Source organism: Dendrobates tinctorius, unplaced genomic scaffold, assembly GCF_039654945.1.
Source record: "Dendrobates tinctorius isolate UK_male_01 unplaced genomic scaffold, ASM3965494v1 ptg000309l, whole genome shotgun sequence".
NCBI lineage: Eukaryota > Metazoa > Chordata > Amphibia > Anura > Dendrobatidae > Dendrobates > Dendrobates tinctorius.
The window spans coordinates 1,985,388-2,004,777 of NW_027361976.1; the positions used below are offsets into that span (position 1 = coordinate 1,985,388).

The 19,390-nt window shown below is 46.5% G+C and overlaps 1 protein-coding gene across 1 annotated transcript in view; it reads left to right on the plus strand.

Moving 5' to 3' along the window:
• Positions 1 to 19,390, plus strand: part of NKAP (NFKB activating protein) — a 53,664-nt gene that overhangs the window by 1,751 nt on the left and 32,523 nt on the right. Inside the window, exons 2-6 of the mRNA XM_073560943.1 lie at positions 4,628 to 4,708; positions 6,433 to 6,506; positions 6,584 to 6,694; positions 16,465 to 16,513; positions 18,563 to 18,678. Of these exons, the coding sequence (XP_073417044.1) occupies positions 4,628 to 4,708; positions 6,433 to 6,506; positions 6,584 to 6,694; positions 16,465 to 16,513; positions 18,563 to 18,678 (431 nt within the window). The remainder of the gene's footprint in view (positions 1 to 4,627; positions 4,709 to 6,432; positions 6,507 to 6,583; positions 6,695 to 16,464; positions 16,514 to 18,562; positions 18,679 to 19,390) is intronic.

Here is a 19,390-nt window from a genome sequence, read left to right on the forward strand (position 1 = left end):
ACTTGTTGGCCCTTTTGCCTTCACTCTGCGGTCCAGCTCACCCCAAACCATCTCGATTGGGTTCAGGTCTGGTGACTGTGGAGGCCAGGTCATCTGGCGTAGCACCCCATCACTCTCCTTCTTGGTCAAATAGCCCTTACACAGCCTGGAGGTGTGTTTGGGGTCATTGTCCTGTTGAAAAATATGTGATGGTGCAACTAAACGCAAACCGGATGGAATAGCATGCCGCTGCAAGATGCTGTGGTAGCCATGCAGGTTCATTATGCCTTCAATTTTGAATAAATCCTCAACAGTGTCACCAGCAAAGCACCATCACACCTCCTCCTCCATGCTTCACGGTGGGAACCAGGCATGTAGAGTCCATCCGTTCACCTTTTCTGCGTCGCACAAAGACACGGTGGTTGGAACCAAAGATCTCAAATTTGGACTCATCAGACCAAAGCACAGATTTCCACTGGTCTAATGTCCATTCCTTGTGTTCTCTAGCCCAAACAAGTCTCTTCTGCTTGTGGCCTGTCCTTAGCAGTGGTTTCCTAGCAGCTATTTTACCATGAAGGCCTGCTGCACAAAGTCTCCTCTTAACAGTTGTAGAGATGTGTTTGCTGCTAGAACTCTGTGTGGCATTGACCTGGTCTCTATTCTGAGCTGCTGTTAACCTGCGATTTCTGAGGCTGGTGACTAGGATGAACTTATCCTCCGCAGCAGAGGTGACTCTTGGTCTTCCCTTCCTGGGGCGGTCCTCATGTGAGCCAGTTTCTTTGTAGCACTTGATGGTTTTTGGCAATGCACTTGGGGACACTTTCAAAGTTTTCCCAATTTTTCGGACTGACTAACCTTCATTTCTTAAAGTAATGATGGCCACTCGTTTTTCTTTACTCAGCTGCTTTTTTCTTGCCGTAATACAAATTCTTACAGTCTATTCAGTAGGACTGTCAGCTGTGTATCCACCAGACTTCTGCACAACACAACTGATGGTCCCAACCTCATTTATAAGGCAAGAAATCCCACTTATTAAACCTGACAGGGCACACCTGTGAAGTGAAAACCATTTCCGGTGACTACCTCTTGAAGCTCATCAAGAGAATGACAAGAGTGTGCAAAGCAGAAATCAAAGCAAAAGGTGGCTACTTTGAAGAACCTAGAATATAAGACATACAGTATTTTCAGTTGTTTCACACTTTTTTGTTAATTATATAATTCCACATGTGTTAATTCATAGTTTTGATGCCTTCAGAATGAATCTACAATTTTCATAGTCATGAAAATAAAGAAAACGCTTTGATTGAGAGGGTGTGTCCAAACTTTTGATCTGTACTGTGTGTGTGTATATATATACAGTGCCTACAAGTAGTATTCAACCCCCTGCAGATTTAGCAGGTTTGATAAGATGCAAATAAGTTAGAGCCTTCAAACTTCACACAAGAGCAGGATTTATTAACAGATGCATAAATCTTACAAACCAAAAAGTTATGTTGCTCAGTTAAATTTTAATACATTTTAAACATAAAAGTGTGGGTCAATTATTATTCAACCCCTAGGTTTAATATTTTGTGGAATAACCCTTGTCTGCAATTACAGCTAATAATCGTCTTTTATAAGACCTGATCAGGCCGGCACAGGTCTCTGGAGTTATCTTGGCCCACTCCTCCATGCAGATCTTCTCCAAGTTATCTAGGTTCTTTGGGTGTCTCATGTGGACTTTAATCTTGAGCTCCTTCCACAAGTTTTCAATTGGGTTAAGGTCAGGAGACTGACTAGGCCACTCCAACACCTTGATTTTTTGCCTCTTGAACCAGGCCTTGGTTTTCTTGGCTGTGTGCTTTGGGTCGTTGTCTTGTTGGAAGATGAAATGACGACCCATCTTAAGATTCTTGATGGAGGAGCGGAGGTTCTTGGCCAAAATCTCCAGGTAGGCCGTGCTATCCATCTTCCCATGGATGCGGACCAGATGGTCAGGCCCCTTGGCTGAGAAACAGCCCCACAGCATGATGCTGCCACCACCATGCTTGACTGTAGGGATGGTATTCTTGGGGTCGTATGCAGTGCCATCCAGTCTCCAAACGTCACGTGTGTGGTTGGCACCAAAGATCTCGATCTTGGTCTCATCAGACCAGAGAACCTTGAACCAGTCTGTCTCAGAGTCCTCCAAGTGATCATGAGCAAACTGTAGATGAGCCTTGACATGACGCTTTGAAAGTAAAGGTACCTTACGGGCACTTCTGGAACGGAGACCATTGCGGTGGAGTACGTTACTTATGGTATTGACTGAAACCAATGTCCCCACTGCCATGAGATCTTCCCAGAGCTCCTTCCTTGTTGTCCTTGGGTTAGCCTTGACTCTTCGGACAAGCCTGGCCTCGGCACGGGAGGAAACTTTCAAAGGCTGTCCAGGCCGTGGAAGGCTAACAGTAGTTCCATAAGCCTTCCACTTCCGGATGATGCTCCCAACAGTGGAGACAGGTAGGCCCAACTCCTTGGAAAGGGTTATGTACCCTTTGCCAGCCTTGTGACCCTCCACGATCTTGTCTCTGATGGCCTTGGAATGCTCCTTTGTCTTTCCCATGTTGACCATGTATGAGTGCTGTTCACAAGTTTGGGGAGGGTCCTAAATAGTCAGAAAAGGCTGGAAAAAGAGATAATTAATCCAAACATGTGAAGCTCATTGTTCTTTGTGCCTGAAATACTTCTTAATACTTTAGGGGAACCAAACAGAATTCTGGAGGTTTGAGGGGTTGAATAATAAATGACCCTCTGAATAAACTTTTCACAATTTAAAAAAAAATTAAACCAAGAAATAACATTCTTTTTTGCTGCAGTGCATTTCACACTTCCAGGCTGATCTACAGTCCAAATGTCACAATGCCAAGTTAATTCCGAATGTGTAAACCTGCTAAATCTGCAGGGGGTTGAATACTACTTGTAGGCACTGTATATATACACACACACACACACACTGACTTATCTCGACTAAGATAAAGCCTAGATCCTCAGGCTACATTCACACTATGGGCGTAGCCAGGATCAAACCTAGAGGGGGGGGGGGGGGGGGGCAGAATCTCATACTGTTCCGCAGAATTTCATACTGCACACCTCAGCTGCTGCAGAACCTCATACTTCACACCCCTACACTTGAAAATAAAGCCTGCACCTTAAGAAGATGTGGTGATGAATGCAGTCTATTTATTCCAACTATCAGTTGATGTTACTGAAGACGAGCAATGCCTGTCCTGGGCGTCCTTTTGGGCAGCTATGAGGTGTACCTGACTGGTGCTAAAAAAAAAGGAGTGTTAGTCTGTGTGCTATCCGGCTTTCATTCTTTTTGGTACAGATATGATATGGATAGACAGATATGGATAAATGGATATATAGAGCAGATTTCATTATCTATGAGTTCAAAAACCTTTCAGGTGATGCGGTTTTTAAAAAGCTGATCTGCTTTTGCAACTGAAAAGCGCATCCTCAAAAAACGCAGGAAAAACGCTGTGTGTGAATGTAGCCTTAGATCAGGAATAGAACTGTCATTTAGGACATTTCATAACTTTCCCAAATTCCTATGAAAAAATATTCAGCATATTCTGCATTGAACTACTGTACCCAATTTATTATATATTTTAGGAGTCGGTCCATTTTATACCGACTCCCACTCCACCAAAATGAGCACCGACTCCACGACTCCGACTCCACAGCCCTGCCGAGCACACCAAAATACTCGGAGATCACCCGAGCAACAATGCTACTCGCCCATCACTACTTGTAAGGATTAGTCTGCTCCTGTGATGTGTACACAGATCAAACCACCTGCCTGATCTTCTGCATCTCACCATTGTGCTGCCAGACCTGCGTAACCTTAAGAAACATGGATGTCACAAGATGTCGGTTTATGGCACCAACATTTGCTTAGAAGAGTCTCCAGGCCTGTGATATTAATGAAGTATCCTAGAACCGGTGATCAGTATGAGATCAAATTATCAGTATCCATTATTAGCTCAGGCAGGAGGTAATAAACTGAATAGCAAGGAGTACCTTTGCTGGATGTGTAGCCTCCACCGCCAAGATCTGCCCATTAGCGCACTGCAGCTCCATTTAATGTCTACATCTGTCCATCGCTGGAGCTGATAAGGCTAGGTTCACATGTATAGCATAACGCGATAGCTTTATGCTATATCCGCTAGTGCAGATGTGTCATCTGTGCTAGCGGTGACGGAGCCTCAGACGCTGTAGCCTGCGTCAGAGGCTCCGTCACTGAATGACGGCATATTGCGAACGCGTGCCGCTTTACGGCATGCGTAGCGATGCGCCCAACAATGGAGGGCAATGGCAGCGTTAACGGACTGCTAAAACGAAATGTGAACCCGGCCTAACGGTTGATCATGGGGTGGCTGGGAGTGAAACCTTCACCAATCTGATACTGATCACCTACCCCAGCAATAGGTCTTTAATATCACATACCCGGAGAATCCCTTTAAATGTGTGCGACCTCCATGGGTGGTACATCTCACAGACACTCGATCGTATTTCGTACATATAAATGTCACCTCATTGTAGACGCATCATAACATATTGACATCTGTGAGAGGTAGGCATGCTTCTGTTCTAAGTTTCACATTACTGTGTTTGTTTTGTGCAGACGCCTAAATGAAAGAGAACGGATTGGAGAATTGGGAGCTCCTGAAGTTTGGGGTTTTTCACCAAAAGTTGCCGATCCAGAGTAAGTTATTATACCGGTGTCTGTTAAATGAGGTTTTCCTACATATAGTATTAAGTAATGAGTATATGAATAATAAAAAAGCTATGCTTCATTCCTCACATAACAGTATAGGATACTAGTTCATTGGTGCCCCACCTTTGGGATCATCGTCACTAGTATGTACTACTCCCAGATTAGAGTAACCCTTTCTCTTCACCAGCATGGTGAGGCATGTGTACAGCATAAGCTGAGCCCTCTCAACCATGTTGTGGGATAGCTCCCTTAGGGTGTGTGCACATGTTAAGTATTTGCAGAAGAAATTTCTGCATCTCTTGGCAGGAAAGACGCTGCTTAAAGTGTGCTTTTTTGCTGTGGGGGTTTTTTCGTGAGTTTTTGTTGCAGATTTTTCTCCTCTCTTTAGTTTAGGTGAAGTCTGCTGAAAAATTAACATGCTGCAGACGTAAATCTGCTGCAAATCTGCAAGGAAAAAAATAAGCAATGTGTGCATGAGACTTCAGGGATCTCATTCTTTTTGCTGGTGCTAAGAAATCCTTCAAGTTTTGTGACAAAACTGCAGACAAAAACCTGCAACAAACGTATGCACAGACCCTTGCAGTGATGTTCTCATTATTGATCTTCAGAAGGCACTCCTTTTTCCTTGCCTTCTGGCTTCCTGCTTGCTGAGTGGGTTGCGCTCATAATGATTGACAGTTCTGCTCACCCATATGGCTGCCCCAGTGCTATTACAGAGGAGCAAAGGGGCACAGATGCTCGCTGGATTCAGTAATTCGGCCAGCTTCACTTAACGTTTTTTCGGGCGGCAGGATCCGCACTTCACACTGCGCATGCCCGAAAGACTTCACTCAGCCTGAAATTTAACCCTAAAGTCTGTTCTGGCGCCTTGAAAAAAAAAATTCTCTCTCTCTCTGTTCCTTTCAAATTCTTCATTCATCGGATCCGTCAAAAAAAAACGGTCCGGTGGCATCCGTTCACATCAGTTAGCAACGGATCCGCTTTCCGCTATTTTGGCGGATTTTAACTGACACAAAAAAACTGAAGTGTGAAACAGGCCTTAGCGCTTTTCAAGCTGTACAGAAAATAGCATGTAAGAGAATGCTGCCTAGAAAACCAGCCATTTCTGATAGACTTCAGAGGTGTGTGTTTACTGTTGCACAAGAAGTAAACTATAGCATTAAAAATCCCTCCTTTATTGAGAACTGAGATTTTTAATAACAGGTTAATTGCAATCTACTCATTTAATATGACGAGAAAATCCTTTTAAAGGGATATTTCCATCTTCAACCATTATGGCATACCTACCACATTGTATCCATTCTTGTTTGAATATTGTTCCCAAATGAATGGAGAGGTGAATCCGCACATATCAAGCATTCATAACATATACTTGTAGCTATTTCACTAATGTTGAAGATGGGTTGTCCCTGTTTAATGGGGATGTCTAGGCTTAGGACGAAAGTCTGCAGTGCGTACACGGTCTTGATTCCAACATATTCTGCTGTGAGAGCGGTCACTGCAAGTATGCACTTGTCTACATGTGAAAACGTGACCGCCTGTTCCCAGCGGGGAATCTTGACAATGTGCATACAGCGCACCGTCACAATTCGGCAGTCAGCTGTCATACGGGCTTTTGTCCCAAGCCTGGACAACCTCTATAAGATAGAAGTAATTATTCTAGAGTGACAAAAAATAGTTTTTCAGTACGTCTGTTTTGTATTTCCCTGCAGCTCAGATGAGCACACTCCTGTTGAAGAGGAGGAAAAATCTAAAAAATTCAGTGGTACAGATACTACTTCAGAAGGTGGGTGAGCCCTGAGCTTTTTGTATTTAATTAGGTAACGTTTGAATTGTTTTCTCAATTGTGTAACAACTTTGCAGAAGAAAAGAAGAAAAAAAAGAAAAAGAAACGAAAGAAAAAGTCATCCAGGAAAAAGCATAGAAAACACTCCGAAGACAGTGATAGTGGCTCAGAAGAGTCAGGAAGCAGTGGTAATTAATTGTTTTCATTTAGTTCGGGACCACATAGTGATGTAAGAAATATATATAAAACGCCAGAATTGCATTTTTTTTTTTTTAATTTATTTTAAGGTACGGCACCTTTTTAAAAAATACAATATAAAGTATGGATGGAAAGTTGGATGTGCATATAAATATAATTTTGACAGTTTGAAAAATCTGTTTAGATGTCTTCCTTAATATATAAATGTAAGAAACTTTATGATCAGGAACTTAAAAGCCTAACCTTTTCCCATTTGGTGGTAACTTTTTTAAAATTTCTTTTCATACATATTTTCCAAGAGTTGTCGTTTTCTCTATCGCTTCATTGGGGGACACAGGAAACCATGGGTGTATGCTGCTGACACTATGCAGAAAAAAAGTTAGCTCTTCCTTCGCAGTGTACACCCTACCAACAGGAAGTAGGATGTCCAATTTAGCTTAGTGTCAGTAGGAGGTGGACACAGGTCTTTCATTAGACCCTGATCTACCTCAATGTGCGTCGTTCCTTTTCAGGTACCAGGAGGGATACAGTGTGAAAGGTCACAACTGTACTCCCACAAAGAGACTATGAGTACGGCGTGTACTGCCACCCCATATCCTCATACGTCTAGCCGGCAGGACCCAAACCCCTAGCACAGAAGCGTGCTTAGGTGCTCCAGACCTGGTCCTGGCCCTTCGTCTCCCAACTACTCGCCCACCAGAACCTGTTAGTTGGATGAGATGTGACATCCTGCAACATGTTTCCGGACGTCTGACACCACAGGGAGAAGAGGTAAACACTGCATAAGAAGATAGGTAAAGAAGAGGAAATCCCCTAGCTTCCAGTCCTCCCCTCTCCCTGGCCGCTCTCCTGCGCACATGTGGGGAGCTCAATCTCTGCCGAGGTCGGCAAAGCCCTCACCACCGCTTATCGAGTGCTGTGTGTTTCAGGCTTCCCCCAGCTGGTACCCTATTCAGCAGAATAGGCGAAGGTGGGCAGCAGCCTGCTCTCCTCGGCGCGGGTCTCACGCCCCACCGCTTCCCCCCGCACCCGACTACCTTTCTGGTAGGATCCAGGTGATAACTCCAGAATTTTTCGGGCCTCCGCGCCGCCCCGCCCCCCTTCGTCGGTGGTCTCCTGGGTCTAATCTAGGCCCCGGCTTTAATTGCGGCCTAGTCTTCAGTAGCCCCGCCCCGTCCTCTCGTTTCGGGCGGGTTTATTTCCCGCCCGTCTTCCCTCAGCCGCTCCCTACACCCAGCGCAAGCTCCGTCCGGCCTCCCTTGCGGCGCAGAGAGAATATCCTTCGCCGCCATCTTTCTGTCCCCAGAGCTGACGGTTGGCTCCGCCCCCATTCGGGCTGTGCAGAGTGGAGTTGTGCACAGCGCACCCTTGTCTAAGGCGGGTAGGTGGGGGCCCTGAGCGGTCATATTGGTGTGAGCACACCGGTAATGACTCTGTCCTGCCTGCGGGCAGCGCGGTCCTCGTCACCGCTCAGTTTTGCTCCTCTTCTCTCACTTCCAAAATGAGATATGTCTTCCTGGACCTCGGCATCCTTCCTGCGTCGGCATCCACCACAGCGGTCGTATTCTCCCAGCGTGGGACACGGTTAGTGCTTTCACCGGACAGGACCAGCTGTTTCCAGCCGAATCAGATACAATGCGGAGTATAAGCCCCTCATAGTAAAATTAAACAGGTCCAGTGATGGAGCAGAGGATCCATCTTAGCTATTGCATCTCATGTGAAATGCGCTATAGTCGTACAGTCCCTGGAGCAGTACAGTCACTAACGTAATGGTTTTCTGGAGCCGTACAGTCTCTGAAATAATTGTACTCTTGAACTGTACAGTCACTTATGTAATAGTACTCTAGAATCGTGTGTTTTCCTGGCGTAATTGTAATCTGCCGCACAGTCTCTAGTGCATCAGTATGTCTGGCATAGCACACAGAGGCTTGGAGAGCCACACTACTGTCTTCTGTATTTGCCACATGGCGTTGGCCGGGTAGGGGGTTTCACTCGCACGTTTTTTTCATCGGAGATCTGATTTTGAAACACAGCTGTTGTGTTTTCGTCCATTGCAGATATGTGCCTTGATTTCAGCAGAGCAACACTCAACCATTGCTTCACATATAACGGTGCTGGAGCTCTGGCATAGCATCTGCTCCCATATCTACTGCTCACAGGCACTCGCCCTTCCTTTTTTCTGCAGCCCCCTCCGGATACTGGCTTCATACTGCTCTAAGCAGAATAATGTGCGGCTTCTATCTCTTCACGTCTGCAGTGTTTGGGCCAGCCTTCCAGCTGGATAGAAGTTCGGGCTACCTGGCAATTGTTAACTGTGGTTCAGTGGATAAAGAAGCTGACCACAACTCGCTGGTCCAGAGGTTGGAACCATAGCACACAACAGAGAGTGCAGTTAGTCTCTTTCTGATCCCAGGCCTAATGTTCTACCGTAAGAAGAATTGACTGGTCAGAATCTACTTTACTACAGTCTTCGTAGTACGGCTTACTACACGTGAAGCCATTATTCTGCCTAATGCCGTCAGGTATTCAGACCTAGACCGCTACACAGAAGCCGTTATTCGGCCTAATGCTGTCAGGTACCCAAACCAAGACCGCAACACAGAAGCCGTTATTCGGCCTAATGCCGTCAGGAACCCAGTCCTTGACTGCAACACAGAAGCCGTTATTCTGCCTAATGCCGTCAGGTATTTAGACCTAGACCGCTACACAGTAGCCGTTATTCTGCCTAATGCCGTCAGGTATTTAGACCTAGACCGCTACACAGTAGCCGTTATTCTGCCTAATGCCATCAGGTACCCAGTCCTTGACCACAACACAGAAGCCGTTATTCTACCTAATGTCATCAGGTATCCAGACCTAGACTGCACCGCAACACAGAAATGGCTGTCTCCTATTCCCTTCTCCAGGTTCTCGCCACGTTGATTTGTTCACAGGATACTTAGAGCCGATGGCAGCTGTGCTATATCCGTTATACAGGCTTCAGAAGCACCACCTTCCAGGTACAGTAGTTCAAACGGCCGTATTACTGTGGAGACGTGTCTGGGGTTGACTGCTTCAGTGGTACTGGTGTTCTGTACCGTATTCAGGTGAGTTAGACGCTCTCGCCTTCAGGTTCCTCGCGCTCTATTTCAGCAGTATTATATCTCTTATCGAGCACTTGGATAGGCCTCTACCAGACATGTTTAGTCAATACATGCCGTCTTTCTGGTGATTCAAACGTACCCGAGGTCCATCTACTACACCGGTCCGGCTCTACTAGTCCCATTTTAGGTGAGTCAGGAGCGTCCTCTTTCGCGTTCATCTGGGTCTTTTGCAGCTTTTGCCTAAACTCCCGTCTAATCACCACTCGTGGTGAGGTGCCGGCATTTATTGCTCCTGACGGGCTGCAGCTGCGGTTACAAGACGCGTCCAGGTGAGTCAAACACACCTTTCAGATGCATATTTCATTGTTAATAACATCTGTGGTTTGTTAACAGTTAAACGTAAACTACCTTGTCCAAACGGAGCGGATCTCTGTACCACAGAGCGGATCTCGGTAGCAACATAACTTATTCTCCACCCTCAGGTGGGTCAGACACTCTCGTGTCAGGTACGGATGGTCGAGGTTTTACTGCGGCATGCTCTGGACCCTATGTGCGAGTTGCCCCACAGGAGTTTTTGCCACACCTTCTGATCAGTTTACAGTCCGCAGGCTATCTTTACTGCAGGTGTTACATCTATCTTTAATGTTTGGCCAATAGTAGTTTAAGTTCTAGTCTGTCTTAAGGGCCTTCGAGCTACCACAATGCCTAAGCTCCTTATCTGTCGGAACATGCTTATTCTTTCTTACAGACGCCGGGTAAAGCCTCCAGCAGCACAGACAGGTAACTTCTGACAGTGACTGGAAAATGTATCCCACCTCAGACAAGAGTGGAATCTGACTCTGCGCAAACATCGACCAGGGTAGAAAGCTGCTCCAGTTTGGGATCCAAGGATGAGTCTGGTGATAACGCGTTTCTTCCTTCAGCTAGAATTGTATGTTTTCCCTGTTATCCTCGGGCGTGTTGTCTTAGACTTAGGTAAGCGGGTCTACTCACCGCAATCCCCTCCCTGCTCCAGAGGGTCCAGGATGGATTTGGTCGTTTACATCGTCATACGGATTGACCTGCCTTTCGTCAGCCTAGTTGTCCTCTGGGGTCTATTTTATCTACCTAGAGCAAACTTTCCTTACAGTTGACATAACTTTCCTTGCTCGACTAATCTCTTTTCTAAGTCCGGCTGGACTATTTCTTCCATATCCACCCTCATCCCTGAATGATGGGTTTATCTTCCCTTTGATCTCAAAGTAATCCAGTAGCCTTCATTCTACCTGCCTAGTCGAGCAATCTGTTGTCTCTTCTTAGCCATCCTGAGCCTACATCGCGACGATGAGATCCAGGTTATTCCCAGGTGCCATTCAGTACGTTTCCAGTGATCGACTCTTTAGCAGGTTCCCAGTGGCCTGCTCTCAGGTCCTGTCATTTTCTCACAGAACGGACTTCAGCCGTTTCCAAACAAGGGGGCACCTCGGTATCTCTTTTCTCCCGAGTGCTTCACAAAATTGGACTACTTCTGCGGCTGCGAACCCTCCGGTTCCAAGTTTTCCACCACTATGGACCTTCCTCTCCCAGAAGTGCATCCCTCAGGGATTCACACAGTAGTTGGCAAAATTCTATAGCTGCGTGGCCTAGCTTACTCATCAGAGCATTCTTTCTGGACACCAGTCGGGAGATTTGACCGTCCTCACTGTCCAAAAATTTTTCTTGCATGGAGACATGGGTTTTCGCCTATCGTTCCTATCTAAGGTTCCATTTGGTTTTCAGTTTCACGAGCGAAATTATCTCCAAAGAAGTCCCTCACCAACTTTCCATGTGGCTCCAATAGGCCAAATCATTGATGAGGTCACCGGAAGGACAAGCGCTCTCCTTCCTCAGGCTAAACCTCGTCATTCTTCAGCGCTTTTTTCCTCAGCGTGACTTTGGGGATCTAGGTTTGATTCCATACTTGTTTTTCTCAGGAAGAAATTTTCTTCGTTCAGCATTTGCCTCCTGTGAATCGCATGATTTTCCCTTGTTCCATGAAGCTATATCTGCGTTTGCAACGGACGGGTTCCTTTTCCTTTCAGTTGGTAGCCTGTCCTTTCAGACTTTCAACCACCCTTGGGGTCTCACAGAGCCTGTAGCAGCCGTGGTGCACTTCCTGTGGATCAAGGGTCCACTCTCCATCATTCTGAATTCCCTTTCTTTCGTCCGCCTCGAACTTTTACTTCGTGACGCTCTCGCATCAGGCTACCTTGCCACCACAACGGTACTTATCAAGCTCCGGCTTGAAGTGTACAGGTCCTTTTGCCTCCAGGTCAGTGTCTGCTCGCGGAATCTGGTCGGCATTCGTAGGGTTACCGGCTCAGAAAGGACTGCATTCCTTTGAGTATGATGCACTCTGCCCGGGCAGTGTGTGTCCTCCTGGCGGTACTCTTTGGGCCTTCGTCTGGCACCTCTGCAGTGCGATATGTCCTCCACAGGTCCATGAGGTTTTCTTCAGAGCCCATGCCTAGCTTTGGCAAGTGCCGGTCGGGGTAAAAGACCTCGCAGGTGACCTTGCAGGTGACAAGGGTGACTTCCTCGTCCTGATTGCAGTTGTTTGCTGTTCCCTCCCCTTGGGGACTGCTTTGGGACGTCCCATGGTTTCCTGTGTCCCCCAATGAAGCGATAAAGAAAACAGGATTTTTAGTTGCTTACTGTAAAATCTGTTTCTCTGAGCCTTCATTGGGGGACACAGCACCCTCCCAAGTTGAACAGCTCGGTTACTGCATAATATTGTTAGTGTGGATTTGTGTCTTCTGTGTTTTTATCTCGTCTACAGATTACTTCTCCTACTACTTTCTCACTAATTGAACATCCTACTTCCTGTCGGTAGGGTGTACACTGCGGAGGAGGAGCTAACTTTTCTTTCTGCATAGTGTCAGCGTCCTATTGGCAGCAGCATACACCCATGGTTTCCTGGGTCCCCCAATGAAGGCTCAGAGAAACAGATTTTACGGTAAGCAACTAAAAATCCTGTTTTTATTGGTACGGGTTTGGGGATAGATAAATGTTGAACTTTTAAAGGGTTGTTCTCATGATCTTATCTTCAGGGGTGAATCTCTCGCCAGCCTCCTGGCTCCCTAATTGCCGAGGCTGGTGTACTCTTGATGATTGACAGATCGGACCAGTGCCAAGGCTGTGCGGCTGGTCCGAACTGTGCGCTCTCCAATTATGAAAGCAGAAGCAGCTTTGTCTCTGCATCAATGAAGGAGCTTGCCAGTTTCAGACAACCTGCCAGCTTCAGAGCTACAGTTACAAGCTCTTAACTAATGAAGTTGTAACTGCTGTGCTTCTTGTCAAGGATCCGGCCACCTCTGATATACTGCAGTGGTAGCCGATCGCCCAGGCAACTAGCTGTACACGTTAGAATTTAAAAATCCTCTCCTTGGGAGCAGAGAGGAATTTTAACAAGGGGTAAATTGCAGAGTTGCTTGTTTTTACAATAATTTTGCACTTTTAACCCTTTTAGGAAGAGAAAACACTTATTAATGTTCGCTTTTTCAAGATTTTTGAACAGTTTTATAAAAAAAAAATCTAGGAGTATGAAAATTGTCTCTTCAGAGAGGAAGAGGTCTAGAACTCTAGTGCCATCTATTGGAATTGAATTGCTGCTTCCAATAGGTGGCGCTAGAGTTCTATTTCTCATCCTCTCTAAAGAGACAATTTGCATATTTAATTTCACCTACGCCTCATTGGGGGACACAGACAGTGGGTGTTATGCTGCTGGCTACTAGGAGGACACTAAGTAAACCAGAAAAAAAGTTAGCTCCTCCCCTGCAGTATATACACCCTCTCGCTGGCTGAGATTTCTCCAGTTCTTTGCTTAGTGTCTGTAGGAGGCACTTGGGTCTGGTTTCAGACCCCACCGTTCTATTTTATTTTTGAATTTTCTGTAAATTTTTATTTTTCAATTAACGGATTGAAGGGGGCGACGTTTTCTTTCTACGGCCCGCTCTCCCCCGAACCAACAACAGACAAGCACGCGGAGTATACCTCCCTGTACACTTTCCTGGGACGAATGGGGCTGATTCCTCTGATGATGGTTCCCTTACGGTCGATACTCCACGGATACAAGGGCAAGTGCAACAGGACGTAGCACAGGAGTGTATGGAGAAGGACTTCAGCAGTGCTTTTTCGGATGCCCTGAATCAGCCCCAGAGCTCTCCATCCCCCTACCACAGGGTGGATCGATTGAGCAATACTCCTTTAAGACCTCCTCCAGCTCTGCTACATCGCCCGGAGGATGAGACACCTGCAGCTGGAAGACCCCGGACAGCGACGACCTGCCTGAGCATAGGAGTGGAGGCATGGGGTCGGGTCCTGCCCCCCGGGAGAAGCACTGACTTAACGTCAGCGGCGACCCCCCCTCCCCGCTCTCGGCGCTCTGGTAGGCCAAAATTTAGTCCCCAGCTTTTCCGGCCTACTAGGCTGCAATTTGAATAGCGCCGCCCCCTCTCATTACTTACGAGACGCGCAATTCTAATCTCGGGGGGCCAGGTCTTCAGCGGCCGTTATCCCTTTCAGGAGCGCTATGCCTGCTCTGGACAGCCGGCATCGGAGCGGACTCCCTAGTTCTGCCATGGCACCGGTTCCGGCTCCCGTACATCTTCCCTCCTCTTCCCTTGCTTCCGAGGGTCATCAAGAAGATCGGAGCGGAGGGAGTACCAGTGATCCTAGTCATGCCAGATTTGCTGCGCCCAGCATGGTATGCAGAACTAATACAACTAGTCGCCAAAGTCCCCTGGTGACTTCCAGATCGCATGGATTTACACTCGCAGGGCCCGATTTACCACCAGAACTCCGGGGCCCTGTCTTTGACGGTGTGGCCATTGAATCCTGGATTTTAGCACAGGCTGGGTTCTCTCACGACGTGATTTCCACCATGATTAGTGCTAGGAAGCCTGTGTCCATGTGCATCTATCACCGCACCTGGAAAACCTTCTTTTCGTGGTGCAAGGATTATGGTCGATCACATCTGGTGTTTTTTCATTCCGGCCATATTGGAATTCCATCAATCTGGTTTAAAATCAGGCCTCGTGCTTAGCTCGCTCAAGGGCCAAATTTCGGCCTTGTCAGTGCTTTTCCAATGCAAAATTGCCACCAAACTTCAGGTCAAGACGTTCATTCAGGGAGTTTCCCATGTGACGCCTCCTTATAGAAGGCCATTGGAATCATGGGACCTTAACCTGGTTCTCGGGGCTTTAATAGGGAATTTAGATTGTGAGCCCCATCGGGGACAGTGATGATGATGTGTGCAAAATGTAAAGCGCTGCGGAATATGTTAGCGCTATATAAAAATAAAGATTATTATTATTATTTACAGGAGGCTCCTTTCGAACCGCTGCAGGACGTGTCACTGTCCGTCCTCTCTTGGAAGGTGGTCTTTCTAGTGGCAATTACATCAATCAGACAAGTTTCGGAATTGGCAGCCCTGTTCTGCCGTTCTCCGTTCCTGAATTTTCATCAGGAAAAGGTAGTTCTCAGGACGTCCCCGTCCTTCCTGCCCAAGGTCGTCTCCTCTTTCCATCTCAACGAGGAAATTGTTTTGCCTTCCTTTTGTCCAGCGCCAGTCCATCGCATTGAGAAGGCCCTCCACACCCTGGATGTGGTTAAGGCACTGAGACTGTACATCTCTCGGACGGCTCCCTTCCACAAGTCAGATGCCCTGTTCATGTTTCCAGAGGGGCACAGGAAGGGTCTAGCCGCGTCAAAAGCAACGCTAGCCAGGTGGATTCGCTTGGCAATTCAAGAATCCTACCGTGTCAGGAACGCGGGGATTAAGGCGCACTCTACCCGGTCAGTGGGCGCCTCTTCGGCCATTCGGCACCAGGCCTCGGCAGAACAGGTCTGCAAGGCTGCGACTTGGTCCAGTCTGCATACTTTTTACAAAACATTACCAAATTCATTCTCAAGCCTGTCCGCAAGGCTGCGACTTGATCCAGCCTGCATACCTTTACAAATATTGCCTAATTCGTTCTCAGGCCTCTGCGGATGCAGCTCTCGTCAGACGCAGCCTGCAATCGGCAGTACCTCAGTGTTGACTCAGTGATACATGGGGTATTAGCAGATGTATGCTCCCCACCCAGGCACTGCTTTAGGACGTCCCACTGTCTCTGTGTCCCCCAATGAGGCGTAGCAGAAATAGGGATTTTTGTGTACTCACTGTAAAATCCTTTTCTCCGAGCCAATCATTGGGGGACACAGCACCCACCCTGTTTAGCCTATGGGCTCACTGTAGCACTCTTAGGCTTTGACTTGGTTATTATTGACTGTTAATGCTCCAACTGCTTTTTTCATCGAATTGGAGAAATCTCAGCCAGCGAGAGGGTGTATACTGCAGGGGAGTAGTTAACTTTTTTTTCTGGTTTACTTAGTGTCCTCCTAGTGGTCAGCAGCATAACACCCACTGTCTCGGTGTCCCCCAATGATTGGCTCGGAGAAAACGATTTTACGGTGCGTACACAAAAATCCCTATTTTCCAGAGGAGCATGCATGGCTTATAAGTTTCCTCATACTGGCGTGCCAGACTTGGCTTGTCACTCTCCACAAGGAAAAACGTTACTTCTTACACTCCTCATCTAGGACCCATTTTGTTTCTAAGATAAGTTTTCATAACAGATTTAAGCAGTATCTTTATATATTTTTTCCCCCTTTTATAGATGAAGATGAAAAAAAGAAATCGAAGAAAAAGAAGAAGAAACCCAAGAAGTAAGTTTAAAAGTTAATGTAAGTTTCAGGAGTGAGACGTGACAAATAGCAATTAGTTGAAAAGGACATCAAAGTCACAACACATCACTGGAAAAGGCCATACTTGGTTAAAATATCAGTTTATAGAAAGCTGCAACTGAACCCCAGTGGTATATTATGGAGATGCTAAAACTAAAATAGCACATAGTGTTTTGCTTAATCTATAGCAGGGGTCCTCAAACTTTTTAAACAGGGGGCCAGATTACGGTCCCTCGGACCGTTGGAGGGCCGGAATATAGTTTAAAAAAAATTATGAATAAATTCCTGTGCACACTGCACATATCTTATTTAGAAGTAGTAAAACAAAAATAGGAACAAATACAATATTAAAAATGAAGTTAAATCATCAAACTTACCGATTTTTTTGGGTTCTTCGAATATCCTACACTTCGAGTCAATTTTTTCTCTTTCTTGATATCATTGTTTCCTAGGGATTCAAAATTGCTATTAGTAAAATACCAACATATATACAGCGCTACAAAAACAATATACCAGCAATAAAACTGTCCACACAGAGACATACAGACTGCACTGCCCATCAATGCAGCCTGATCAGTGCCCATCAATGCAGCCTGATCAGTGCCCATCAATGCAGCCTGATCAGTACCCATCAATGCAGCCTGATCAGTGCCCATCAATGCAGCCTGATCAGTGCCCATCAATGCAGCCTCACCAGTGCCCATATTGGTGGAACTCCACTTTTACCTCAGGCTCAGACTGGTGTGGTGCAAGAATCCCCAATAGGCAGCATTGGTCCCTAAAAGGCAGGTAAATGTACCCAATAGGCAGCATACGTCCCCAATAGGCAGCACAGGTCCCCAAAAGGCAGGTAAATGTCCCCAATAGGCAGCACAGGTCCCCAAAAGGCAGGTAAATGTCCCCAATAGGCAGCACAGGTCCCCAAAAGGCAGGTAAATGTCCCCAATAGGCAGCACAGGTCCCCAAAAGGCAGGTAAATGTCCCCAATAGGCAGCACAGGTCCCCATTAGGCAGCACATGTCCCCAATATGCAGCACAGGTCCCCAATAGGCAGGTAAATGTCCCCAATAGGCAGCACAGGTCCCCAATAGGAAGGTAAATGTCCTCAATAGGCAGGGAAATGTCCCCACTAGGCAGGGAAATATCCCCAATAGGTAGCACAGATCCCCACTAGGCAGAAAAATGTCCCCAATAGGTAGCACAGATCCCCACTAGGCAGGAAAATGACCCCAATAGGACCCGTCATTAAAAAAATAAAGTACTCACCTATGTCCCCGCGCTGCTCTGAAGAGGCGCCCGCTCATCTCCGTCTTCTTCCGGCACAGGCCCTGGCGGCGTGACATCATCAGGCGGCGCAGGCGGTGTGATGACAATCACGTCGTCTCTGTGCACTGTGCTGCGGGAGGGCTGCGCAACGCCTTTCCTCGGCGCCTCGTCCCGCCCGCAATTACACGGCCCGCCGGCACTGAACTGCAGTGCAGTTCAAGAGCTCAAAGTCGGCCTGGCGGGGGGCCGGGTAAAAGTCTTTGGAGGGCCGCGGGCCGTAGTTTGAGGACCCCTGATCTATAGTGTTTTTTTTCACAGTTAAGACCCTAAGGCTGTGTGCACACGCTGTGGATTTTGCTGCGGTTCCGCAATGCAGATGGTGCGGAATTTTCCGCGCGGATTATCTGCGGTTTTCAATCCGCAGAAAGAATTGACATGTCAATTCTTTCTGCGGATTCCCCTGCGGTTTGCCATCTCCTCCATTGAGGAGATGAAAAACCGCAGGGCAAAACCGCAGTGCAATCCGCAGGTAAAACCGCAGGTATTTTGACCTGCGGATTTTACAAAATCCGCGCGGATGAATCCGCAGCAGAATCCGCAGAGTGTGCACACAGCCTTAGGATCTTAAAAAGGGGTTTACTTGACTTTCTTGATTCATCCTTTCTTTTAACTCAAAATGCACGTTTGCACGTTGTGTTTGGTTTTTTTTTTTGGTTTTTTTTCTGTCAAAAATGTAACGTTTTACTTGCATCAATATTTTTCTAGAAAGAAATCTAAAAAAAAAAGAAGCAAGAAAGCCAGAAAGGAATTTAGCGATTCAAGCAGTGAAGATTCAGATGATGACCAGATACAGGAAGAAGATGCATGGGTGGAGAGAACAAGTAGGTTTACTAGATCACATATTGCACCCTGACATCTTGCAAAGTTGAGGTCAGTAGGGGTAAAAAACAAAAAACTTAATTTTCTGCCACACCACTAAAAATATGCAGTCAAAAGTCATATGTACTGATATCAATAGATACAACAGCTAATCACATACCACCATTAACAAAAAAAAAAAAAATAGAAATGTTATGGGTCTCAAAAAATGACATCACAAACCAAATTTTTGCATGTTTGGTATCGCCTCAATCATACCGACCTGGAAAATCATATTGCCAGGTAGTTTTCCATGTGCTGAACGCCAGAAAAAGAAAAATGCAAAATTGCATTTTTTTTTTTTTTTCCAGTTTCACACCACCATTGAATTTTTTTTTTCAAATCACCCATAACTGCATATTTTTAGTAAGAGCAGGGATCTGCCATTCAAGGTCCGGAAACCTACAGAACAAAAAGGGCGGTGCCTCTCCACCATTTCAGTTTGGTTTCCTGTCCTTGGAGAATGAACCTATTCCCTTGAGTTGTCCAAGGACAGAAGATAGAAGAGAAGGTTTATTCCCAGTCCTGGGCCGGTCTGTTTCCTAGCAGGGCACCATCTCTGCTGCGGCCCGGGACCTGGTAGCGTTGCCATGGACCCAAGGGGGTCTCTTCTGTTGGACGAGTGTGAGCAGTTACGGCACCATTAATCTATGGTTGCTTGGCAGCCATGCACCC